The sequence below is a fragment of the Cololabis saira genome, chromosome 24, assembly GCF_033807715.1.
Source record: "Cololabis saira isolate AMF1-May2022 chromosome 24, fColSai1.1, whole genome shotgun sequence".
Classification (NCBI taxonomy): Eukaryota; Metazoa; Chordata; class Actinopteri; order Beloniformes; family Belonidae; genus Cololabis; species Cololabis saira.
In genome coordinates, this window is record NC_084610.1 from 22,894,310 (window position 1) to 22,921,985 (window position 27,676).

The 27,676-nt window shown below is 40.5% G+C and overlaps 1 protein-coding gene across 1 annotated transcript in view; it reads left to right on the top strand.

The window, feature by feature from the left end:
• Positions 1-27,676, top strand: part of anos1a (anosmin 1a) — a 50,629-nt gene that overhangs the window by 10,413 nt on the left and 12,540 nt on the right. Inside the window, exons 3-9 of the mRNA XM_061716036.1 lie at positions 4,524-4,589; positions 6,739-6,961; positions 9,752-9,936; positions 11,338-11,467; positions 12,909-13,111; positions 13,757-13,883; positions 24,021-24,128. Coding sequence (XP_061572020.1) covers positions 4,524-4,589; positions 6,739-6,961; positions 9,752-9,936; positions 11,338-11,467; positions 12,909-13,111; positions 13,757-13,883; positions 24,021-24,128 — 1,042 coding nt within the window. The remainder of the gene's footprint in view (positions 1-4,523; positions 4,590-6,738; positions 6,962-9,751; positions 9,937-11,337; positions 11,468-12,908; positions 13,112-13,756; positions 13,884-24,020; positions 24,129-27,676) is intronic.

The window sequence follows — 27,676 nt, forward strand, 5'->3', positions numbered from 1 at the left end:
TCAGATGGGACAGGGTGAAGGCAGAGAAAAAGAAAATAGAGCAAGTTGAGAGCGAGACGGAGACAACACCAGTATATGATAAAAAAAGAACTACCCTAACCCAGTTCTGGTGCCTGGCCGAACCAGAAAGTATAATCAAAATCTTCAAATCCTCCTAACGAGGGCCGTCGTTGTCCGTAAAACTCCTTCCCTGTTAAGATGCAGCTGAATTGTTGATCACAACCTTGACTGATCAACGAAAGTGGCACCGGGGGCCGTAAGATGCTGTAAAATAAGACACCAAAGGCTTCCGGTGAGCCAAGGATTAAATTCTGTGGCATAAAAGTAAAAATATGAATCACCAAAGAGCTGTTATATGCTGCTCTTCACTCTGATATAAGTATCTCTCTCTTTTTTGTCGGTAACCAATTGGCACTTGGCTGCTTTCCTTGAAGTTCTCTCAACAAGATCACAGCCTCGTCAGCTTGCTTCTTCCCAGCGCAGGGAATTGGAATGATACAAGCATGAAATGGAGCAGAAAACTAATTGACACTGAGGTACAGAGGGAATGGCACGAGAGTGGAAACGTCACAGCGGATTAGCAGAAGAGTCCGCTGGTGGAGATCAGAGAGAGGAGATTGGAGATGACGGGGCTGGAAAGGGGAATCAGACACGCCTGGAGACGCTCTCTGTGGCAGAGTGAGAGTTTTTATTCCTGCCCGTAACCTGTGGTGTTTTACATTAGAGCTCCTCAAGTCACGTTGGTTCTACGAAAGCCCGCGGAACATGATGTGATCGTCATAATAAGATTAATGTTCAAGGACACATAGATGCAAACTCCAGTGTAGATATATATAGCTGACTTCTGGAGGTTGAAAAATACGGTGGCCGAGACCCGCCATTGCTGAAAATAAAATAAACGCTGCAAATAAAAAGAAACCCTGCTGCAAATAAAATAAACGCCGCTGCAAATATTTAAAAAAAACGACGCAAATAAAAAAGCCACAATTACTGGGGACTATTTTTGCTGATGCACCGGTGTTTTTTACGTGAGAGGAGAAGAAGAAGACGAAGAGGACGTAAGTGAAAAGGAAGAAATAAGAAGAGCGAGGAATAAGAAGAACAACGAACGAGAAAATAAGTGAAAAGGTTAGTGTTCAACGTCGCTACGTGTCATTTTTAATGTGCAACACCGGTGCATCGGCAAAAATAGTCCCCGGAAATTCACTTCCATTGTGGCTTTTTTATTTGTGTCGTTTTATTTATTTTATTTGCAGCGGCGTTTATTTTATTTGCAGCAGCGTTTCTTTATATTTGCAGCGTTTATTTTATTTGCAGCGGGGTTTCTTTATATTTGCAGCGTTTATTTTATTTGCAGCTGCGTTTCTTTTTGTTTGCAGCGTTTATTTTATTTGCAGCAGCGTTTCTTTTTGTTTGCACCGTTTATTTTATTTGCAGCAACGTTTCTTTTTGTTTGCACTGTTTATTTTATTTGCAGCGGGGTTTATTTATATTTGCAGCGTTTATTTTTTTTGCAGCGGCGTTTCTTTTTGTTTGCAGCGTTTATTTTATTTGCAGCGGCGTTTCTTTTTGTTTGCAGCGTTTATTTTAGTTGCAGCAGCGTTTATTTTTGTTTGCAGCGTTTATTTTATTTGCTAAGTGTTTATTTTATTTGCAGCGGCGTTTGTTTCTGTTTGCAGCATTACTTTTATTTTCAGCAATGGCGGGTCTCGGCCACCGTAGAAAAACGCTTCAAGGAGCTAAAACGCACGCAGAAAATGAAAAAAACAAATGATTTACACAGATTAGATTTCTTGGGGAATCTGAGAGCGCAAGAAATGTTTGACTGCATTCATATTAGGGCTGGGGATCGATTCAAATGTCAAGAATCAGAATTCAGAATCGATGCATGTTGCATGAATGATATGACTGTAGTTCTGCAACATATTAATACTAGTATTATATTGCGATTCAACAGCAAGTATTGGCAGCTAATGATGCTGTAAGGACCAATCAGCTCCCAGAATGCTGATAGAACTGCTTTCAGAAACATCGTGGGTCAGAATTACCAAACAGATCCAGGGAGGAAACAGAGACGTATGAAATCGCTTTTATTTTTTCCCATTTTTTGAGAATTTGGTTTTTAGCATTTTATGCAAATGTAACCCCAAGATAGTATATAAAGCAAAGAAATATAGACAATTTATGCAATTATAACTGAAAACTTTAATGTTTTCATACCTTTTAAACACATTTAAAAGGCAAAAATGTGTCCAACAAAACATTCCCTTTTCGGGCATAAACAAAAAAATCCCAAAAGTTGTAATGTAATGATAGTTATTACATTTTCTAGAGAATAAAAAAGTTGCAAGTGCATTTTATAATATTTTTCTCAAAATGCAATAACTTGTTACATAATGTGGCAAAATGTATTACAAAATGGGGCAGTTTATTACAAAATGCGGCTTTATTACAAAATGAAATGAAAAAGTTATTACATTTTGGACGTTTATTACAAAATGCGTTTCAACAGGGCGTCTGCGTCTCAGGGAGCAGCAGCCGTTCACGGATCAAACCCACTGAGCATCACAGAGTCTGGTGACCCGGGTGTGATGCTGTGATGGTGTGATGATGAGAAAGCTCTGAATGGATCTGCACTCGGGGGAAGTGCTCTGTAAATGTGTGAACTGGGGAAGTCAACAGCACTGGAAACATGTCAACATAAATAAAGTCCACTAACGTGTTTCTACCGGAGGGTAGACGTAACCCCACATGCTCTGACATGATGGCACTCGCGCGAAACGTGTGACCATGGATGACACTCATGTAATTAACATGTTCTTCTTTTTATTCCACTGTATATACTGTTTATATTTTTGTAATTTTATATTTTTTACCTTTTTCATCCTTCTTTTGTGTGTACTGCTGCTGCACAAGGCGAATTTCCACACTGAGGGATGAATAAAGCACTATCTAATCTAATCTAATCTAATCTAATCTTATTAACATGTTTTAATTTTGAGCTTTAGCACATGTCGTTCCCGACTTTTCCACATGTCATTATGCCGTACGGAAAACCCTGCAATCTCATACGTGTCATTTTGAGGCAAATGAAGCAGAACAGTTGACACCTACGGAGGAGTATTAGGGCCATGCAGGAGAAAAGATATTTGAGAGGAGGAAAAAAAAATGTTTATTGTGCACTTCGAGAAAAAAGTTGAAATGTCGAGATTAATGTTGAAATACAATTTCAAGAATAAAGTTGAAATTTCACCTTATTTCTCAACATTTCAACTTTATTCACGAAATTTGACTTTTTTCTCGACATTTCGACTTTTTTCTCAAAATTGTACTTCAACATTAATCTCGACATTTTATTTTTTTTCCTCGACATTTCGCCTTTTTTCTCAACATTTCAACTTTATTCACGAAATTTTGCCTTTTTTCTCGACATTTTGACTTTTTTCTCAACATTTCAATTTTTTTCTCAACATTTCGACTTTTTTCTCGACATTTCGACTTTTTTCTCGAAGTGCATAATAAAAAAAAATCTTCCTCTAAATTTTTTTTTTTTTTTCGAAATTTAAACTTTTTTCTTGAATAGTATTTCAACATTATTCTCGACATTTCAACTTTTTTCACGACATTTCGACTTTTTTCTCGACATTTCGACTTTTTTCTCGAAATTGTACTTCAACATTAATCTCGACATTTAAATTTTTTTTCTCGACATTTCGCATTTTTTCTCAACATTTCAACTTTATTCACGAAATTTTGCCTTTTTTCTCAACATTTCATTTTTTTCTCAACATTTCGACTTTTTTCTTGAAGTGGGAATAATGAAAAAAAAAATGTTCCTCCTCTAAAATATTATTTTTATTTTCGAAATTTCGACTTTATACTCAAAATTGTACTTCAACATTATTCTCGACATTTCGACTTTTTTCTCAACATTTCAACTTTTTTCTCGACATTTCGACTTTTTTCTTGAAATTGTACTTCAACATTAATCTCGACATTTCAACTTTTTTCTCGACATTTCGACTTTTTTCTCGAAATTGTACTTCAACATTAATCTCGACATTTTAATTTTTTTTCTCGACATTTCGCATTTTTTCTCAACATTTCAACTTTATTCACGAAATTTTGCCTTTTTTCTCAACATTTCATTTTTTTCTCAACATTTCGACTTTTTTCTTGAAATTGTACTTCAACATTAATCTCGACATTTCAACTTTTTTCATGACATTTCGACTTTTTTCTCTAAGTGCATAATGAAAAAAGAATCTTCCTCCTCTAAAATATTATTTTATTTCTCTCCTGCCGGGCCCTAATACTCTTCCGTAGACACCAAACACAGACACTTTGAAATCACTTTTGGTGACTTTGTCTGAGTTTTACATGAGAGTCCTTATCTTCCATGCAGGAGTTGGTCTGGTGGTTTCATATATCATTTAATATGATCCAAGGTTTCCTTTTCTTTACGATGTCTGCTCATTTCACACATTTCCCGTCTTTAATGTGGTGATTTCTGGCTGTCCTAGTGCCTGGAGCCGTGCAGAGACTCCTGGAGGATGAAGAGCAGCAGCAGCTGTGGGGAGCGCTGTGAGGTAAATGCAGTCCTGTTTCCTGTTTCCATGCGATCAAAAACACTCACAGACCATCAGGTGGAACTGTGGCTCTTATCGGACGGTTGAAAGTATGATAATGTGATATGAACTCTTTCTAGATAAGGAAAGCAGATGCAAATGTAAAGACAGAAGTTCTCAGCAGAGGACTGTGATCGTGCTGAGAACAACAATATCCCTCAATATTCATATCTTTACAATCTGATTTATAATCTTATTCTTACTTTTACTTTTCTCGTCAACTCAATTTGTCAGTGTTACAAAACTGGCTCACAGTTTGTAACAAAAGAGAGTCTCCACAAACAATTTAAGGAAGAAAGTAAAGAAAGTAAAGTATGTTGTAATGTTGTAAGTGGATGCTGTGTGTGTGTGTGTGTGTGTGTGTGTGTGTGTGTGTGTGTGTGTGTGTGTGTGTGTGTGTGTGTGTGTGTGTGTGTAGATGTAGGCAAACCCTAATTAAAGCTGCAAGCAGCGATGAACGGGCCCTCGCGCGTGCAATTTTCACCAATAAAGGTCAAGGACTCAAAACCGAGTCCGATGACACCACCCACAACTCTTTATGTCAAATCATTGAAAAATTATTGCAGAAAATAGGGACTATCAAACATTAACCAATCAGAAGAAGGTGCAGGGCTAATTTGCACCAATTATGTTCAAGGACGCAAAACCGAGTCCGATGACACCATCCACGACTCTTTATGTCAAACCATTCAAAAGTTATAGCAGAAAGTAGGAACTATCAAATATGGACCAATCAGATTGACTGAGAAAAGTAATGCGCGTTGTCGCAGGCTCGAGACGCACATTTTGATGTATAACACACCTGGGTCCACGTTACGGTTCGGGCCGTATTAACTGCTGAAGAAATGGCATAAATTTCGCCAAAATGACAAGATTAATTTAAAATGGCCGACTTCCTGTTGGGTTTCGGCCATGGCGCCAAGAGACTTTTCTTTAAGTTGCGACATGATACAGGTGTGTACCGATTTTCGTGCATGTACGTCAAACTGTATCGTGGGGCTTGAGGAACAAAGTTTTCTAGGGGGCGCTGTTGAGCCATTAGACCACGCCCATTAATACAAACGATGAAATATCAAATTTTTCGCCAGGCCTGGCTTGGTGCAAAATTTGGTGACTTTAGGGGCACGTTTAGGGGGAAAAAGGCCCTCCTTTCTTCAGAAGGAAAATAAGAAAGAAAGAAAGAAAGAAAGAAAGAAAGAAAGAAAGAAAGAAAGAAAGAAAGAAAGAAAGAAAGAAAGAAAGAAAGAAAGAAAGAAAGAAAGAAAGAAAGAAAGAAAGAAAGAAATAAATGAGCCTAAAAGAAAGAAAGAAAGAAAGAAATGAGCCTAAAAGAAAGAAAGAAAGAAAGAAAGAAAGAAAGAAAGAAAGAAAGAAAGAAAGAAAGAAAGAAAGAAAGAAAGAAAGAAATGAGCCTAAAAGAAAGAAAGAAAGAAAGAAAGAAAGAAATGAGCCTAAAAGAAAGAAAGAAAGAAAGAAAGAAAGAAAGAAAGAAAGGAGCCTAAAAGAAAGAAAGAAAGAAAGAAAGAAAGAAAGAAAGAAAGAAATGAGCCTAAAAGAAAGAAAGAAAGAAAGAAAGAAAGAAATGAGCCTAAAAGAAAGAAAGAAAGAAAGAAAGAAAGAAAGAAAGAAAGAAATGAGCCTAAAAGAAAGAAAGAAAGAAAGAAAGAAAGAAATGAGCCTAAAAGAAAGAAAGAAAGAAAGAAAGAAAGAAAGAAAGAAAGAAAGAAAGAAAGAAAGAAAGAAAGAAAGAAAGAAAGAAAGAAAGAAAGAAAGAAAGAAAGAAAGAAAGAAAGAAAGAAAGAAAGAAAGAAAGAAAGAAAGGACAGACGGACGGACGGACGGACGAATGAACGAACGCTGCAGCAGAACTGAACTGCTTCACTAAAACGTAGGACCAATAAGCCATTATTGGATGTTTTTCAAAATTAAAAGGAACAAAATATAATTTTCTACCTTTCTTTTTTCCCCATTGTACCAAGCTTGTACCTAACCGTGCCTCCTGTGTACCGTTACGACCCGTTGTATGCCAAGGTTTTTAGCACCAGCCACCGATTGATTTCAAGCGTATCTAAAAACATTGTAATAAACTTCTCTTTCTCCGAACCACCAGCGTATGTTTCCCCGGCAGCAGTGGGAGTGTGTGAGCAGCTGTGAGTTCCTGCAGGCGGCGGCGGCGGTGAAGCAGGGCAGCTGTCCTCCTGCAGACGGAGCCGCCGGCTTCGCGGCCGCCTGCGTGGAGAGCTGCGACCGCGACGGAGACTGCTCTGCTCAGAAGAAATGCTGCTCCAACAACTGTGGCCACACCTGCCAGACTCCCAGAGACCCGTACAAGGGTGAGGACGAGGAGACACAGCTCCAGGACTGTGCAGGATTCTAGCGCTCCTTTTGTTATTATTATATCCACATACAGTGGCGGTTCTAGGATTGTTCTGAAACAGGGGCCATTATGGGGCCAAATGTAACCTTCAGGGCCAACAGTATTACCACCATTTTCATCCAGAAATAGCGCTGCTTGACTGAGCAATTCCCCGCTTCTTTCTTTCTCTTTTTTCATCTTTTTCTCCTTTTTTCTCATTTTTTCCATATTCTTTTTCCTATCTTTTCATCTTTTTTTCCTCTTTTTTTACTATTCTTTTCCCTCTTTTTTTACTATTCTTTTCATCTTCTCTTTTTTCATTTTTTTCTCCTCTTTCTTTCTCCTTTTTTCCTATTTTTCCATATTTTTTTCCTCTTTATTCATCTTTTTTTTGCTCTTTTTTTCTCTATCCCCAAAAGATATGGATGTGGAGCCAAGGAAAAAGAGTAAAAAAAGAGGGAAAAAAAGATGAAAAAAAGATGAAAAGTTGAAAAGGGAGAAAAAAGAGAAAAAAAGAGGAAAAAAAGAGGGAAAAAAAGATTAAGAAAGATGAAAGATGAAAAGATGAAAAAGGAGAAAAAAGAGAAAAAAAAGGAAAAAAAATATGGAAAAAAGTGGAAAAAAAGAGAAAAAAAAGCAGAAATTTCTTTCTGTTCATGCTCTCTGTCTCAATACCCGACAAACACGACAGTTTATGATTAACATAGAATATGAATCTCTTAATCAGATCAAAGTGCTATCCTAACAACCAAATTGCAACTTAATTGTTATGGATTTCTTTCTTTGAAGGGGAAAGCCCAGCCGACCGAGCCCTAACACTAATGTAGCTAACAAGTGCGGTTGGTAATTTTATAAGCCAACAGTTTTAATGTTGGCTAGTTACAGTTTAGTTTAATACAAACCTAAACTTTACTGTACAAAATCAGCAAGAGCATTTCACTCACCAAAGCCCGGTGTTGCCGTGTAGTTTGAAGTTCAATGTCGTCGCTGACTGACAGAATTTAACATCCTCCTCTTTCTTTGGAAGCAGATATTTTAAAAGGAAGTGAATCCTCCCTCTAGAACAAACTGTCCAAAAACATCTACCATAATCTGTTTGTCCCACCTAGAGTGCACCAAGCTGTTTCTTCTTCTATTCAGTTGTTTTGACGCAACAGGCGCCACCACCAGTTTGGGGGTGGAACTGCAGCAGTGATCATCACATTCTCAGCTTGCCCTTTGATTGACAGAACAGGGGCACTTCAGGGGCCAATCAGATTACAGGCGGGGCCACGACCCCCCTAGATCTGCTCCTGTCCACGTGATTGTAAACTGTCATTAGGGAGCAACTTGTGAATCTCAGCAGTTTTGCCTCAGAATGGGATATTTTTCTGCATAATAATGGCCTAAACTTCAGCCCAGGGAGCAAACTCAGAATAAATGACGATTTAAAGCCTCAAGCAGAACTCAAACATGTAATTCTTGTGGATCCAGAAAGAGAAACAGAGAAAGCGGCACAGATTTCAAGTTGCTGTCGTCATGACTCCCAACCAGTCGACTACCGTGTCACGGTTATCAATAGTTCTGGGTCGCTGCTTCCCCACAACTGGATCACAGTGACAGTCGCTGTCAACGTCATCCATACTGCACTCAAGTGCTTTCAAATGTAAATGGTTGCATTAAAATAAGTAAGAGGATCAGGACTCTGTAAGCCAGCTGTTAGATGGGGGCCATTTTGCAGATTAACCATGATGCAGAAAGATGAGGATGCAGAAACTTAAGAATATGGAGCTAGAACAGTCTCATAATTCACAAATGCACAGGACAAGTTACACAAATGCACAGCACAATTCACACGTGCGTAGGACAAGATACACAAATGTATTTTTGATGCACACACAAATATAACCTGATTTACAAATGTTTTTTTGTCTGTGAGCTGCGCTGGATTTGCGTGTGACTTTTGAGACTCCCCTGACGTGACTCAATCCACAAATATGTTTTTTTTAACACAGAAGGATCTGCAACCAATCAGATGTCTTCCTTTGTTTCAGCCAATCATAAGAGCGCATGAATACATTTGTGAATAAAGTCGAAATATCGAGAAAAAAGTCGAAATGTTGAGAAAAAAGTTGAAATGTCAAGATTAATGTTGAAGTACAATTTTGTGAATAAAGTCGAAATATCGAGGAAAAAGTTGAAATGTCGAGAAAAAAGTCGAAATGTTGAGAAAAAAGTCGAAATGTTGAGAAAAAAGTCAAAATTTCGAGAAAAAAGTCCAAATGTCAAGATTAATGTTGAAGCACAATTTCGAGAAAAAAGTCAAAATGTCGAGAAAAAAGTCGAAAATGTCGAGAAAAAAGTCGAAATGTCTAGAAAAAAGGCGAAATGTCGAGATTAATGTTGAAGTACAATTTCCTGAATAAAGTCGATATGTCGAGAAAAAGGTCGAAATTTCGATTTTATTCACGACATTTCGACTTTATTCTTGAAATTGTATTTCAACATTAATCTCGACGTTTCGACTTTTTTCTCGAAGTGCACCATAAAAAAAAAAGTCCATCCATCCATCCATCGTCCGCTGCTTATCCGTTCCCGGATCGCGGGGGCAGCCTAAAAAAAAAGTCTTCCCCTCTCAAATATTTTTTCTCCTGCATGGCCCTTATACTCTTCCGTATGTAAGTTATCTGTAAGGAGTGGAATTTAAAGACACTTGTCAGACTGAGACCGTCCATCCTAGTTTACCAGAACATGTTTTGAATGTTTTGACCGGGGTTTCTCCCCCCAGGGGTTCCCCTGAAGCCGAGGAAAGAGCTGGTCTTTGAGGAACTCTCCTCCGGAGAGCTGGAGCTGCGCTGGTCGCCCCGATCCAACGCCTCAGAAGAGCCCGTCGTCTACATCCTGCAGAGGAGGTGGAACTTCGGCATCCAGCCCAGCGAGGACACGGCCACCTCCTGGCAGGAGGTTGCATGGGTTAGTCACAGTTATCCTGGCCTCACTTTTATCTGAGAGAACGGGGGATGCTACGTGAGTGACTGCTCAAACCTCTCAGACATGTTTGCAGATGCTTATATAGAGGGTATGCATTGACGTCACTTTCCCACCAGCCCACGTTCACTTACGTGGCAAAAATGGCTGCAACTAGTGGAGAAGACGGGATAACAGCCCGATTATCGGCTTAAATTAAAGGCAGTTGGACTTGACAGTGACCCGTAGAGTTTCCCCAAGAACCAGTGGTCCATGGACATTAATATTTGGTACAGTTATCAAGAACCAGTGGTCCATGGACATTAATATTTGGTACAGTTACCCCAAGAACCAGTGGTCCATGGACATTAATATTTGGTACAGTTACCAAGAACCAGTGGTCCATGGACATTAATATTTGGTACAGTTACCAAGAACCAGTGGTCCATGGACATTAATATTTGGTACAGTTACCAAGAACCAGTGGTCCATGGACATTAATATTTGGCCACCAATCCAGTTTCCTGATATTTATATGTACTTAATTTCTACGCCGGGGAAATACACGAAGCAAAGCTTGAAGGCTTACAAAAGTCTTGACGCTTGGTCCTACTTCAAGGCAGGATTTGTTGGTGAAATTAAAGTGATGAGGACACTGAACTTTATGATTTGACCGTTTAACGTTAGCTACCCAGAAACCCAACATTACCTGATACAAAATGGGAACCGCAAATCCACGTTTCGGTGCCTGGAATCCAGTTGTTTCTGCGAATTGCAGCGATCTATTTGTCTCTCTTTGTCAGGGTGTGGTTGTTGAGGACCCAAAAGCAGGAGAGCGGGAGGCAGGAGTTCCAAAAACTGGGTTTATTAAGCAAAACCAAACCAAAAACGCGGCAGAGCAGGATCAAAAGCAGAACAAAAAACAGGAATCCAAAAACTACGTAAGGAGACGTGGAGGGAGCAAACAGTACAGACCAACAGGGAGCAGGGGAAAGACAAGACTAGATATACACAGGGGATAACGAGACACAGGTGCGGACAATCAGGGCAGATGGGAAACAGGAGGGGCAGAACAGAAACTCAACACTGGGGGAAATGTCAAAACCCTGACACTAAGCTTATTTTTCGGCACTCTGTAAAACGATAACTCACATTTCTTGCTTAATCTATGAGTACAGTCGATCGCACAGCAGCTCTTTCCCATTTTAGATGTTTTCCAGTTGCTCAAACTGAAAGTTTACGCTGCCACTCAGTCTTTCTGACACTCAGTGGGCGTAACCTGCTGTGAAGTCGCATCTGTGGTCATGCGCATTCCCTCTATAAGCAATAATCACTTTTTTATCTTCTGTCAGGATTGTTAAACCGTGAACAGAACCGCACTACTTTCATGGTTTTAATCCATTCCAGACCACGGAGCAGGAAGTGAGGCTGTCCGACCTCCGGCCCGGTCGATGGTACCAGTTCAGGGTGGCAGCCGTTAACAGCCGAGGTTCCAGAGGTTTCACCACCCCCAGCAGACACGTGCACTCCAGCAGAGGTGGGAACGTAATAGTCATAATAGCCTTTCGGCCCAACATAAGCAAAAACTGTCAAGTGTTTTAATGCCGTCTTAGTGATTCAGGGAAACATCCCATAGACATAGTAGTGGGTTTGGCTGTAATTATTGTTGGATTATCACACCAACCCCATCACATACAGTTTGCCAGAAACGTTGAATCTGTTCACAAGACATTGCAATCTTGTTCCTAAAGTAGTCTTACATTGTTGACAGTTTGGAGAGGCCCCTGCTGTTTATTTACTATAAAAATATGGAGATATATAGACATTCGGAAGGATATTATATTGCGTTTCTCTGAGTCTGTTGCATATGGATATTTTCGAAGGTAAGAGTAAAATTTCCTCCCATGGATCACTGTCTATTGTTGTTTTCAACTGAGCCTCCCATGATTTCCGTAACAATGACAGTCTGCCTGTAGTCAAGTGTTGCAGCTTGGAATAGAATTTTGAGACAAAGTGACCTTGTTTAAGACTGTCTAAGAGTGTCTTTTCCAGTAAATGAAAGTCATCTGGAAGACTGAGAGTATTCATTTTTGTAGAGACATAATGTCTGACCTCTAGGTATTGTAAAACTCTTTTGTTTGTAGTTTGTAATGATTCAGGTCGTAAATGTGGTGAATTCCTGCTTCATACCAGTTATGAAAGAGATTTCCAAGTAGTTCTCACATTAGTAATTAGAAAATTGTCCCTCACCATGATTGGTAGTTCACTCCTACTTTTATCAAGTAAATTGACAGGAGAGTACGGTTTGGAGAAGGTTGCTTCAATCTCGAACCATGGTGGCTTTGGTTGATCAGTTGCCCATATTAAGATAATACGGAAGAGTATTAAGGCCATGCAGGAGAAAAAATATTTGAGAAGGGAAGATTCGTTTTTTATTATGCACTTTGAGAAAAAAGTCAAAATGTCGAGAAAAAAGTCGAAATGTCGAGATTAATGTTGAGATGTTGAAATACAATTTCAAGAATAAAGTCGGAATTTTGAGAATAAAGTTGACTTTTTTCTCAACATTTCGACTTTTTTCTCGACATTTTGACTTTTTTCTTGAAATTGTACTTCGACATTAATTTCGAAATTTCGACTTTTTTCTCAACATCTCGACTTTTTTCTCAAAGTGCATAATGAAAAAAAATCTTCCTCCTCTAAAATATTATTTTTATTTTTCTCCTGCCTGGCCCTAATACTCTTCCGTCAGATAATCTTGGCTTGCATTGAGTTTGTATAATTTGTAATATTGGGGAGGCCCCATCCTCCATGCTCTTTCGGCAGTCGTAGTATATCTAACTTAATTCTAGGCTTTCTGCCAGTCTCAACTTTTATTTTTCGTCCTTTTTTTACTTTCAGAGTTTAATCAGGATGCAGTGCGGTGGAGATTTTAGCATCATAGTTGTAAGATTTTATGAAGAACATGTCCCCCTCAGATCCGCCCAACCCCCCGGCTCCCACCGAGCTCCGCGTGGCCAACATGAGCTTCGGCAGGGGCAGGGTGGTGTCGGCCATCATCACCTGGAAACCTCCGGCCGACCTGGACGTCCCCGTCCACCACTACAGGGTCAGCTGGAGCTGGACGGCCGTCGGACAAACATCTCCGTCCAGGAACAAGAGGAGGAAGACAGTCACAGAGGTAAACATGAAACTGACCTCTAGCTCAAGACGGAAAAAGTACTAGCACTACTGTCTTATATAATAATGCCAGTTTGTCCATCTTGTAAGTACATCTCTGTTTTACGGAAGAGTATTAGGGCCAGGCAGGAGAAAAATAAAAATAATATTTTAGAGGAAGATTTTTTTTTATTATGCAGAAAAAAGTTGAATGTCGAGAATAATGTTGAAGTAAAATTTCAAGAAAAAAGTCGAAATGTCGAGAAAAAAGTCGAAATGTCGGGAATAATGTTGAAGTACAATTTTGAGAAAAAAGTCAAAATTTCGTGAATAAAGTTGAAATGTTGAGAAAAAAGGTGAAATTTCGACTTTTTTCTCGAAATTGTATTTCAACATTAATCTTGACATTTCAACTTTTTTTCTCGAAGTGCACAATAAAAAAAAAATCTTCCCCTCTCAAATATTTTTTCTCCTGCATGGCCCTAATATTTTTCCGTACTGCTCTGACTCAAAGCTGGGGAGTTTTTTTTTTCTTTTAAACTTTATTTTTCAATTTTCAGCCAGTAATAGAAAAACAACAAAAACAGGTCTACAACAATACAAGAAAAGAAGGTGGGGGGGACTACTGTCTTATATAATAATGATAATAATGCCATTTTGATTGCAGAACCAGATACAGCTGGACAGCATGCGGTCCAACAGGAGCTACGGCGTGCAGGTCCAAGCCGTGTCCTACTGGGGACAAACGCAGCTCAAAGGTCCAAAAGTTTCCCTCCAGTTCAGCACAAGCCGCCGTAAGTCTTCACACAAATGACAGTCTAGTCCAGGGGTCGGCAACCCACAATATTTTAGAGCCATATTGGACCAAAAACACAAAAAACAAATATGTCTGGAGCCGAAAAAAATGAAAAGTCTTGTATCAGCCTTAGAATGAAGGCAACACATGCTGCATGTTTCTATATTAGTTAGAACTGGGGGGAGCTTTATTTTCGTTATGCACTTTGAGAAAAAAGTCGAAATGTCGAGAAAAAAGTCAAAATTTCGAGAAAAAAGTCGAAATGTTGGGAAAAAAGTCAAAATTTCGAGAAAAAAGGCATAAATGTCGAGAAAAAAGTCAAAATTTGGTGAAAAAAGTCAAAATTTCGAGAAAAAAGTCGAAATGTTGGGAAAAAAGTCAAAATTTCATGAAAAAAGTCAAAATTTTGAGAAAAAGGTTGAAATGTCGAGAAAAAAGTCAAAATTTGGTGAAAAAAGTCGAAATGTTGAGAAAAAAGTTGAAATGTCGAGAAAAAAGTTGAAATGTCGCGAAAAAATGTGAAATGTCAAGAAAAGTCGAAATTTTGACAAAAAAGTCGAAATGTCGAGATTAATGTTGATGTACAATCTCGAGAAAAAAGTCGAAATGTCGAGAAAAAGTCAACATTTCGAGAAAAAAAGAAGAAAAAAAGAAAAAAAGTGAAGAAAAAAAGGAAAAAAAAGAAAAAAAAGAAGAAAAAAGGAAAAAAAAGGTCAAACATTTTTGAAAAAAGCTCCAGGAGCCACTAGGGCGGCGATAAAGAGCCGCATGCGGCTCTAGAGCCGTGGGTTGCCGACCCCTGGCCAAGAGTTTTGCATTTGAATTTCACCTTCACAACCACATATAACATTAAGGACAATAAAATGGGGGCCTTAGTGGTTAGCACTGTTGCCTCACAGCGAGAAGCGTGGGTTCCCTCCGTGTACTCCGGCTTCCTCCCACAGTCCAAAAACATGCATGCTAGGTAAATTGGTGATTCTAAATAGGTGTGAGTGTGAGTGTGCATGGTTGTGTGCCCCTGTGATGGACTGGTGACTTGCCCAGGGTGAACCCCCGCCTCTCACCTGAAATGAGCTGGGATAGGATCCAGCAGACGTGTGACCCTGCAGAGGATAAAGCGGGTATAGATAATGGATGGATGGATGGACAAGAAAAGGTCTTCATGTCTGCACCAAAGCTTAAAGTTTCTCTTCATATTCTGTTATGTAAACTAAAGTATTTGGTCTTCCCACACAAACTATTATCTCCTGGGTATGAAAATTCACTTTCAGTTCTGTTGTGTGTATTCAGCCCGAGGTTATTTGTGTGTAAATGACTTTGTCTCACTCTGACATTAAATCCTTGATTGTTTGTATCTTACAATTTCTTTCCGCCCACCTAAAAAAACGGCCTCAACATTTCACTCCTACGAAGTCATGATCGAGCTGAAAGAGCTTTTTATCTCTCAAATTCCAAATATCAAAGCCTTCCTTTCAAAGTGACTGATGACTGATAAATATGTGCGAAAGCCACGAAAAAAAAGGAATATTGCTCATAAAATAAGTATGCTTGCTCCAGCGTTTCTCCATTCAGGGAGAGCAAACAGCATCACAACCAGAGGAGAGTCCTCAGATCAATAATCAATATGTTTTCATGTCAAAAAAGTCTGCTGTGGTGAAATCTCCTTCGTTGTCTGTCATCGTACTCGGCCTTGAAACACAAAAAGCCATCTCTCCCAACAGTTTCTTCTATTTTGTTGCATTACCACTTGTATTTTAGAGGTTTATCTTTTGATTTAATGTCAAAGGCCTACAAAAACTGGTTTTGATTATTGAAGTGAAATCAAAGTCGATATCGCTGTATGACTTGTGGAAAGACCCAGAGCCTGAAACCGCACCAATCCATGAGTAAGCAGAAGACAAATGAGCCTTCGGGTCAAAGAAGGAGGAAGGGAAGAAGGGAGGAAAGAAGGAAGGAAGAAAAGAAGGAAGGAAGGAAGAAAGAAAAGAAGGGACGAAGGGAGAAAAGAAGGGAGGAAGGAAAGTAGGGAGGAAAGAAGGAAGGGGAAAAAGAAGAAGGAAGGAAGGAAGGAAGGGAGGGAGAAAAGAAGGAAGGAAGGAAGGAAGGAAGGGAGGGAGAAAAGAAGGAAGGAAGGAAGGAAGGAAGGAAGGAAGGAAGGAAGGGAGAAAAGAAGGAAGGAAGGAAGGAAGGAAGGAAGGAAGGAAGGAAGGAAGGAAGGAAGGAAGGAAGGAAGGAAGGAAGGAAGGAAGGAAGGAAGGAAGGGAGAAAAGAAGGGAGGAAGGAAAGTAGGGAGGAAAGAAGGAAGGAAGGAAGGATGGAAGGAAGGAAAGAAGGGAGGAAGGAAAGTAGGGAGGAAAGAAGGAAGGAAGGAAGGATGGAAGGAAGGGAGGGAGAAAAGAAGGAAGGAAGGAAGGAAGGAAGGAAGGAAGGAAGGAAGGAAGGAAGGAAGGGAGGGAGAAAAGAAGGAAGGAAGGAAGGAAGGAAGGGAGGGAGAAAAGAAGGAAGGAAGGAAGGGAGAAAAGAAGGGAGGAAGGAAAGTAGGGAGGAAAGCAGGAAGGAAGGAAGGATGGAAGGAAGGGAGGGAGAAAAGAAGGAAGGAAGGAAGGAAGGAAGGAAAGAAGGGAGGAAGGAAAGTAGGGAGGAAAGAAGGAAGGAAGGAAGGATGGAAGGAAGGGAGGGAGAAAAGAAGGAAGGAAGGAAGGAAGGAAGGAAGGAAGGAAGGAAGGAAGGAAGGAAGGAAGGAAGGAAGGAAGGAAGGAACGAAGGGAGAAAAGAAGGAACGAGGAAAGAAGGGAGGAAAGAAAGAAGGAAGGGGAAAAAGAAGAAGGAAGGAAGGAAGGTAGGGAGAAAAGAAGGAAGGAAGGAAGGAAGGAAGGGAGAAAAGAAGGAAGGAAGGGAGGGAGAAAAAAAGGAAGGAAGGAAGGAAGGACGGACGGACGGACGGACGGACGGACGGACGGACGGACGGAAGGAAGGAAGGGAGAAAAGAAGGAAGGAAGGGAGGGAGAAAAGAAGGAAGGAAGGAAGGAAGGAAGGAAGGAAGGAAGGAAGGAAGGAAGGAAGGAAGGAAGGAAGGAAGGAAGGAAGGAAGGAGGAAAGAAGAAAGGAAGGGTCAGATCAATAATCAATATGTTTTCATGTCAAAAAAGTCTGCTGTGGTGAAATCTCCTTCGTTGTCTGTCATCGTACTCGGCCTTGAAACACAAAAAGCCATCTCTCCCAACAGTTTCTTCTATTTTGTTGCATTACCACTTGTATTTTAGAGTTTTATCTTTTGATTTAATGTCAAAGGCCAAAGACAAAAACTGGTTTTGATTATTGAAGTGAAATCAAAGTCGATATCGCTGTATGACTAGTGGAAAACCCCAGAGCCTGAAACCACACCAATCCATCAGTAAGCAGAAGACAAATGAGCCTTCGGGTCAAGGAAGGAGGAAGGGAAGAAGGGAGGAAAGAAGGAAGGAAGAAAAGAAGGAAGGAAGGAAGAAAGAAAAGAAGGGACGAAGGGAGAAAAGAAGGGAGGAAGGAAAGTAGGGAGGAAAGAAGGAAGGAAGGGGAAAAAGAAGGAAGGAAGGAAGGAAGGGAGGCAGAAAAGAAGGAAGGAAGGAAGGAAGGAAGGAAGGAAGGAAGGAAGGAAGGAAGGAAGGAAGGAAGGAAGGAAGGAAGAAAAAAAGGAACGAAGGGAGAAAAGAAGGGAGGAAGGAAAGTAGGGAGGAAAGAAGGAAGGAAGGGGAAAAAGAAGAAGGAAGGAAGGAAGGAAGGGAGGCAGAAAAGAAGGAAGGAAGGAAGGAAGGAAGGAAGGAAGGAAGGAAGGAAGGAAGGAAGGAAGGAAGGAAGGAAGGAAGGAAGGAAGGAAGGAAGGAAGGAAGAAAAAAAGGAACGAAGGGAGAAAAGAAGGGAGGAAGGAAAGAAGGGAGAAAGAAAAGAAGGAAGGAAGGAATAAAAGAAGGAACGAGGAAAGAAGGGAGGAAAGAAAGAAGGAAGGGGAAAAAGAAGAAGGAAGGAAGGAAGGGAGACAGAAAAGAAGGAAGGAAGGAAGGAACGAAGGGAGAAAGGAAGGGAGGGAGAAAAGAAGGAAGGAAGGGAGGAAGGAAGGAAGGAAGGAAGGAAGGAAGGAAGGAAGGAGGAAGGAAGGAAGGAAGGAAGGAAGGAAGGAAGGAAGGAAGGAAGGAAGGAAGGAAGGAAGGAAGGAAGGGAGAAAAGAAGGAAGGAGGAAAGAAGGGAGGAAAGAAGGAAGGAAGGGTCAGATCAATAATCAATATGTTTTTATGTCAAAAAAGTCTGCTGTGGTGAAATCTCCTTCGTTGTGTGTCATCGTACTCGGCCTTGAAACACAAAAAGCCATCTCTCCCAACAGTTTTTTCTATTTTGTTGCAATACCACTTGTATTTTAGAGGTTTATCTTTTTATCTAATGTCAAAGGCCTACAAAAACTAGTTTTGATTATTGAAGTGAAATCAAAGTCGATATCGCTGTATGACTTGTGGAAAGACCCAGAGCCTGAAACCGCACCAATCCATCAGTAAGCAGAAGATAAATGAGCCTTCAAAACAACTCAAGGACAAAGTCTTGGGAAATTTCAGACTAAGACTAAATTCGGAATATTCCTTGTAGAGCAATTAAATCCATTTTTGAGAAAAAGAAATAATACTGTACAACATTAGACCTGCCAACACATGTTAGATGGCCAAAACTCATAAAGAAGGCAAGAAGGAAATGTGTCGTCGTCCGTTAAGCATCATTTTTACCAGTGTAAGATTGCCTGACTCTGTTAAAAATCGGGTTAGTGTGGACCATAGACATATACACGTAGACGCCCCATCGAGTGCTGAGCCGTACGTCAACGTCGCCGCCATATTGGATGTTCAAGACTGCTCTGTAAACTAATACAAGTAAATGGACTTATTTTCATAAAGCGCCTTTCTACAAAGAAATATACGTTTTACGTCTAATTTATTCATTCACACACGCACTAATATACTTGGGAAACAGTTAGGCACCAAATATGATATATTTAATTTTCTCAGATGGCAAAAATAAGAACTTTATTGATCCCACATAGGAGTAATTCATGTTATATCAGCTATAGAGAACAAGGTAGTGCCGAAAAACAATACAGTATATATCCCCCCTCACAAAAATAAGAAAAATATATCAACAAAACAAATTAAAAAATTTTCAAATAACAAAATAACATTTGAACCATTTTTCAGACAATAAAATAATTGAAAAAATCTGAAAAATAGTTAAAATATGTCACAGCAGCGGGCAAAACCACTCGATGCGGCGTCTACGTATATATCTTTCTTCTTCCGGCTCTCAGTGAAGGCGGACGCTTTTCTGCTCCTCTCCCTCCTTATCTGCCCTGCTGCTGCTTTTGTCCTGTCTCGTCTTCAGAGTCTCTCCTTTTCACTCCTCCGAAACTCTACAATCATGGAACTGATTAACTGGTCCCTCAGTACCATTGACCAAATTTTTGCAACGAGAAGCCAGGGGGTTAGGGAGCCCTCCTGCCCCGACGGGACATTTTTTGCTGGTTACACGATGGACGCGTACAGGAACTGGCGGCCGATGTGTCTCAAAATTTTATCTGTCGAGGATATTGAGGACGCCTTCATAATTGGATTTATGATAGCAGGATTTCTTCTATTTGGAGTGGGGATCTTCCTGGCCTATCGACAATCGCGGAAGGCTGCGGGGGCCGTTCTGGCCCTCTCTGAGCTGCCCGAAGCTGCTGAAGGATTGAGCACGGGGCTCCGCACTCAGACTGTAACGTTGGGTGAGCAGGGCCGCAAGCTGGATGCGATTCTTGAACAGAATCGTAGGCTAGCAGGGGTCTTTGAGCTAGATGGAGAACACCTTGGAGAAGCTGGGCACCCGGCTTGGCGGGGACTGATCACAAATTCGTCTGATCGGAGTTTATTGAGGAACCAGAAGACTGGAAAGCAGACGGAAAATTACTGAGCTGCCTGCAAATTGTTGATTTGATTTGGCCTTGATGGAGCGGCTGGCAAGCCTCTTCGTCACAATCTCCCTGGAGGAATGTAAACATGACGCTCTGCACCCAACTCAACCCTCCCCCCTCTCTTATAAACACCTGCGGATCCACCTCCCAGAACTGTACCGCTGCCCGATAACATCAAGGACGCTTGGCTGCACACTGGGCGAAAGGTTCTCGGATTTATCGTGTCACAGACTCTCACATATACACCGACACACCCCCCTCTCCCCATATCCAAACGCCTTCCTGGCCTCCCCCCTCTTATCAGCCCCCCGGACAAAGACGTTTGAGTTCGAGCGCCACGCGTTCGGGGCGCTCACATGGATGAACTGTGCCGGGACCGTATATATGTATATATATATATATATATATATATATATATGTATATATATATATATATATATATATATATATATATATATATATATATATATATATATATATATATATATATATATATATAATTGTGTTGTATTAAGCTTTTGTTTTAATGCTGTGAAGCACTTTGATCAGCTTAGGCTGTTGAAATGTGCCATATCAGCCTATATATAGATAAAGGTTGAGTTGAGGAATGAGTCAGAGATGTTATTAAAGAGAATAAAGATGAGCAGCAGGAGTTTGCTTTATCTACACCCAAGGCTCCAGCAATTCAACCAATAAAAATAAAAAAACCCCACTAGATCCAGAAGAGCTTGTGACTGTCAGAATCTGTCAGACTTTTGTAGTCAAGCTGGAAACTGCACGACTCCACTGATACTAAAGATTGGAAGGAGATGTCTGAAAATGAGCAATACATGGATGCTGTTAAAGATAAACATAAAGACAGAAATGAGGGATGTTGCCACACAGGCAGATTTGTGAGGAAAATCTTTAGAGAATTCAGCTTGAGACGGAGAATTGCCATCATGTATAAAAACGCTTACAGCAAAATGTTGGACAGATGTATCAGGAGATGTGATGTAAGATCATAGAGTGGCCTTGTCAAAGCCCAGGGCTCTGATTGGACATCTGTGCTGATTGGCTGCTTGAATGACGTGTAGCAGGGGAGCGAACAAAGCCTCTCCGGGGGGGAAGAGCCGGCTGCGTACACAAAGCGTCTCCCATGCGAGAAGCTTCGGCGACAAAATAAATTCCATTGCTTTATTTTTTTTGTATTGGGGTGTCCTAACTGGACGGTTTCAGTGTGGACAGAGAGCGTCCGATGTCACGCAGCTCGACGCGATAGTCGGACGTTCGCATTCAGTTACACGGTTTAAACAGATCTTAAAGCCTGAATTACGGTTCTGCGTTAAATCGACGCGTACCCTACGCCGTAGGCTCTGTGTTGGTGTAACGCAGAACCATAAATCAGCCTTTAGTTCCCTGAGGGGGGAACGGGTTACCTCGTCTTCACACTAATTCACACAGGAATATTTAATTGAATTCTAAACAGGTACACCAGTTATTTACTCTGATTCCTCATTTCATTTCTTATGTTACAAGACAAATGAATCATGTTAACTGTAAAGAAATCACAACACTGAATTTTCACAAAAGGCAACTTTATTGTTAAAAAAAATAAAATAACATAAGTTGTATATAAATAACATTTATGCACTATTGCTGGCTCAAGGAAGAGCCGTGCGTCTTAAGGTGTCGTTGAAGCTTCAGGTGCTTGGAAGATCTAAAACCATAGACAGAAGAAAAATGTATTATTAATAGAGCTCCGGTGTTACCTCACACTCCATTAGGGAACACTGGAGCCACCGGGGCCCGGGGCTCCTCACCGGTCCGGTCCGTACTGTTGGAACTGATCCTTTTATGAGGGTAAGTTTTGATGCAGGGTCGGCGTCATGGGGGTCATCCGGTGGCCATGCCCCCCCTAATGAGTTATTGTGCCCCCCTCCACTCGCCCACAAGCAGGCCAAGCCTTTGTGCCAAACTTTGTATTTTATTGATTACTTATCTTATTGAACGTGAAATCATCCTTCGTAAATTACATTTAAAAAATACATTTACAAAAAAAAATTTAAAAAATGTTGTTATATTTGCGTCACATGTGGGGATGTATGCTCATTGGTCCGGACACGCACGCACGCACGCACGCACGCACGCACGCACGCACGCACGCACGCACGCACGCACGCACGCACGCACGCACGCACGCACACACGCACACACACACGTACCGCAGAACACACACACAAGCACACAAGTGTGCGTATTTAAAAATAGAGCGGGAGCAAAACTTTGTTTGATTGTACTTTATTTCAGTTTTTACATTAATCAAACCCATCGGAGTCTCATCCTCTGTTTCTGCATTAAAGAGCTCCGCTAAATCAGCTGTGCCAGTCCCAATTTCCTCGCACGTACGGTGCGCTTCGCCACGTACGTTACGGCGTAGCCTCTGCGTCGATTTAACGCAGAACCATAAATCATGCTTCGCTTTGAACGGCCGGCGTGAAGCCGGCTGGAAAAGTCTCTTTAGGCAGTCTTTCTTTTAAAAATCCCCATAGTTTCTGTCCATCAGCGTGGCAACCAAGCACAACAGTGAACGATGACTTCTACTCTGCTGCAGTTACCGTGTTCAAGTTATTGATACAAAATAAACGGGACTTATGCATTTACAGTCAGAGCGATGCAGAGAGGTTTTTAATTATATTTTAATCTGGGGTGTCGTGAGATTTTATTCACTTTTGAAAGGTGTCATGACTGAAAAAAGGTTGAGAAAGGCTGTTTTAGACAGATTATTAATAGGAAAGTAGTGAGAATGCACTTTTTTCCTTAAAATGCTGTTCTACACGACTGATTTTGTGCCCCCCCTCGTGCCCCCTCTGAATATTTGCTCTGGCGCCGACCCTGTGTTGATGCAAAACCTAATTTTTACTGTCCCTCATTGTGGAAACAGCCACCGCTTCTGAACAATGGCGGACGCTCTGACCGGCAGAGTTAGTTGTGGGCGTGGTTTCAGCAGCGGAGGAAGACCTATGGAAATCTGCTCCCGTCGTTACGTAACGACAGGAGCTGATCCTGAACGGCTCGTAAAAGTCACATGACACTGGAAGGATCATCCAGGCGGCTGTACAGACACTGCAGAATTTGGTTGCTTTCCTCCTTCTCTGAGTTGGCAGTCTGAGGGGAGACCACTTTATAAATGTTAAAGCAAGAAAAAACCTGGTTTTCATAATAGGTCCCCTTTAATGCTGTGAAGCACTTTGATCAGCTTAGGCTGTTAAAATGTGCCATATCAGCCTATATATAGATAAAGGTTGAGTGGAGGAATGAGTCAGAGATGTTATTAAAGAGAATAAAGATGAGCAGCAGGAGTTTGCTTTATCTACATCCCAGGCTCCAGCAATTCAACCAATAAAAATAAAAAAACCACACTAGAACCAGAAGAGCTTGTGACTGTTAGAATCTGTCAGACTTTTGTAGTCAAGCTGGAAACTGCACGACTCCACTGATACTAGAGATTGGAAGGAGATGTCTGAAAATTAGCAATACATGGATGCTGTTAAACATAAAGACATAAATAAGGGATGGTGCCCCACAGGCAGATTATTGAGGAAAATCTTTAGAGAATTCAGCTTGAGACGGAGAATTGCCTTCATGTATAAAAACGCTTACAGCAAAATGCTGGACAGATGTATCAGGAGATATGATGTAAACGTCATAGAGTGGCCTTGTCAAAGCCCAGGGCTCTGATTCAGGCCCGGTTCTACGAGGGTGCATAAGCATGCATTGCACCCTCAGTTTATGTGTTTGCATGCTCAGTTGAAAAGACGATGACAAAACTGACAAGTGCGCGCGCGTTAAGCCTGATTTATGGTTCCGCATTAAATTGACGGCGTAGGTTACGCGGCGACGCGCCCGTACGTTTGCGTCCCCGCGTATCCTCCGCCGTAAGCTCTGCGTTGGTGCAACGCGGAACCATAAATCAGCCAGTGTCCGTCCGATATCATCCTTATCGTGGGCCACATATCGCCACAGCATTGAATCATGAGTTACCCGTATCCTCCCACCCCTAATAGTTACTATTTAATGAAAATCTGTAATTAATTTTGGCAATCTATTTGGAGAAACCAGAGACAACTGAATGCACACTTTGAGGGTTTGTTGTATAGTTTTATAGTGATTTCTGTCTCTGTTTTGAAGGCACCAGCTCTGCTCCCAGAAATCCTGCCAGTGACAGTCTGGATGTGGGAACGCCGTTCTACCACGACGGACAGCTCCGAGTCCACGTTTACTGGCAGAGCAGCAAAGGTACAGTATGCACAGAAGGAAATCAAGCACAATAAAACATTCAGCTAAAACGGGGGTCGGCAACCCGCGGCTCTAGAGCCGCATGCGGCTCTTTAGCGCCGCCCTAGTGGCTCCTGGAGCTTTTTCAAATATTTTTTTCTCTTTTTTTCTCTTTTTTTCTTTTCCTTTTTTCTTGTTTTTTCCTTTTTTTCTTGTTTTTTTTCTTTTTCAAAAATGTTTGACTTTTTTTCTTCTTTTTTTCTTTTTCTCTGTTTTTTTCCTTTTCTCTTTTTTTCCTTTTTCTTTTTTCCTTTTTTACTTCTTTTTTTTCTTTTTCAAAAATATTTGACTTTTTTTCTTCTTTTTTTCCCTTTTTTCCTCTTTTTCTTTTTTTTTCTTCTTTTTTTCTTCCTTTTTCCTTTCCTTTTTAATCTCGACATTTCAACTTTTTTCTCAAAATTTTGACTTTTTTCGACATTTCAACTTTTTTCTCAAAATTTTGACTTTTTTCGACATTTTGACTTTTTTCTCAAGATTTACTTCAACATTAATCTTGACATTCTGACTTTTTTCTCAAAATTTTGACTTTTTTCTTGACATTTCGACTTTTTTCTCAAGATTTACTTCAACATTAATCTCGACATTCTGACTTTTTTTTCAAAATTTTGACTTTTTTCTCAACATTTCGACTTTTTTCTCAACATTTCGACTTTTTTCTCGAAGTGCATAATGAAAAAAAAAATCTTCCCCCAGTTATAACTAATATAGAAACATACGGCTCCAGACATATTTGTGGTGTTTTTGGTCCAATATGGCTCTTTCAACAGTTTGGGTTGCCGACCCCTGAGCTAAGACAATGCATTTGTTTTCACAAACTAAACCTCAGGGACAATAGTGAATAATAATCATCTCATGGAAAGTTTTGGGATTTTTGACCTTCAATTCAAAAATAAGCTGTAACTTTTAATAAAGATGGAAAAAAATCAGACTCTAAACAGAGAATGCAAGTGCTTAAAGCAAAAGTTGTTCATCTCCTCAAATCTGAAGTAAAACTGGAGGAGTTTCTGCTTAAAGAGCCGGCGGAATATTCAAGTTTCAGTATTTACTGAATGGGTCAAAGGTGAGTTTGTACTTAGCACTCGAAAGTATAAGAAATGCGTTATGAAGTTATGAAAAATATATCATCAGTGACTTTCTACTTTTTTACTTAATGGAAACTTTTTTGTTAATCATTTCTCTTAAATATTTAGTAAAAACCAGGAAAAGCAGCCCAAATATATATTTTTCAGCCCAATTGGGCTGAAACCTGCCCAACCTGGCAACACAGATTTAGAACATCCGCAGGAGATTCTGCTCAAAACGATGAAATAAACTCTTTAATGAATAAATTATTTGATTTTTATCTCCAGCTTGATACCTATATCTTAAAGTTTGCATTAGGCTTCTTTTTTTTTTAGCAATTATGTTTTAAGGGAGATGTTTAGGACACAAGGCCCATCTAGAATGCTTCGCTGGGCTGGGACCCTGCTCCACCCCTGGATGGCAGTGTTGCATCATGGGTGGAAACTGGAAGTATGTCAACTCTGATGTGCAGTTACACAATAATATTTACAAGCTGTAATGAATACAGGACATCTAATGAATCCCAAGTTTTATGAAAGAAAGTTGAAGCCTGTAGTTGATGATTTTATCTGAATCATCTAATCAAACACTTTGTCTGACTCGCACTTCCCTCATCACTTCCCTCATCACTTCCCTCATCACTAACAGCCCAAGTGCCACTTTACGTTAGACAGACTGACGAGACGTGAAAGGCTTTAGTTCCAAGACGGCTTGAGTTCTTCCTCCTGGCAAGGACACCAGAGTTGGAAGCAGAAACACTGAGAGCATTAGGGTAAAATTAACTACACTGCATGTCAAACCTACAGTACACACATCAATCCACCGTCTGGTAAAGTCTGTAGCGGAGTAGGTGCTGCTCAACTGACTTATTTGTCTTATTTATATAGCGTTTAATACAACAAAAGTTGTCTCTAGACGCTTTCCAGAGACCCAGAACATGAACATAAACCCCCAAGCAATTATTACATAAACAATGGCAGGTAAAAACTCCCCTAGTGGGAGAAAAGCCTTTAAGCCAAACAGTGGCAAGAAAAACTCCCCTTTAGGAGGGAAGAAACCTTGAGCAGGATCTGGATCATAAGGGGGGACCCTCCTGCCGAAGGCCAGAGTGGTGGGTCAGGGACGGCAACAGCACAGCAGGCAGGTGGAAGCAGCAACGGGATGACCAGGGGTGGGGACCGCAGGTCAGCATGCAGCTCCCGAAGCTCCGGCCCAATCAGCAAGTCCCAGGTTGAGGTGCAGGGTCGGGGAAAGGTTGAGAAGGAGCAGGGCCAGGGAGAGGAGTCTTGACGGACAAACCTCTCCCCCGCCCAAAAGGGGCCGTTACCCTGCCCCCCTCACTCCCACACTGCAGGATCCGGTGTTTTACATTCAGAGATTAACATTATTTCTCATTACAGCATGTTTGTGCATCAAGTAATACATGATAATAGTTTTGCAAAGAATACCTGTTTTATAATTTAAGAAAAAGCAAATACAAAGAAAAACAAATAGTATTTTCTGGACTATAAGCTGCACCTGCATACAAGCCTCTATTTAAAAAAAAGATATGCAAGGCGCAGATATTTATGTTGTTAGCTTAGATATTTACTACATTTACAGAAGGATTTTGAACTGTAAATGATGTACATGTTTGTACCTAAATAGATCTTTCCTAACAGTGTCTTTTAACACGGCAGCAACTTTGCTGATTAAAACGGGACAGAACCAAGAGAAAATAACCGGTATTTATTTATCTATTTATCTGTTTGAAATCTGCTTCTACCTACTTCTATCTGCTAAAGAAGAAGTAGCGTATTCTTCTTTGCATTTATTTTGTCTTAGTTTTGATTCTAATTCCAGTTAGAGCGCCCCAAGCGGTGGAAGAAAAATCCACAGAATAGCTGCACCTTTGTATAAGCTGCATGGTTGAAAACCTGTGAAAAAAGTAGCGGCTTATAGTCCAGAAAATACGGTAAGTACAATCAACAAAATAGGAAATAAAAAATAAACAAATAAAAGATTGCATGTGCATATGAGAACACATGCCTGCATATGCTTCCAAGGAAAAAGAAAGAAGGAAAAAGACAAATAATAAAATAATTCTAAACACAACAGGATAACAATGACTTCAGTCAAATAATGTAGAAGGCACTTATTAAAAATAATAGGTCACAAACATGTCAGATGCATGGAGGATTATTCACACACCCAGAAAACCCACTATAAAACATGAATTTAACACTTCCCATTCCACCCCCCACCCACCTTTCTATTACCTTTCATTCATATACCTCAGGGTTCGGCAACCCAAAAAGTTGAAAGAGCCGTATTGGACCAATAAGACAAAAAAACAAATATGTCTGGAGCCGCAAATAATGAAAAGTCTTGTATCAGCCTTAGAATGAAGGCAAATGGCGAAAGGCGAAATATTGAGAAAAAAGTCAAAATGTCGAGAAAAAGTCGAA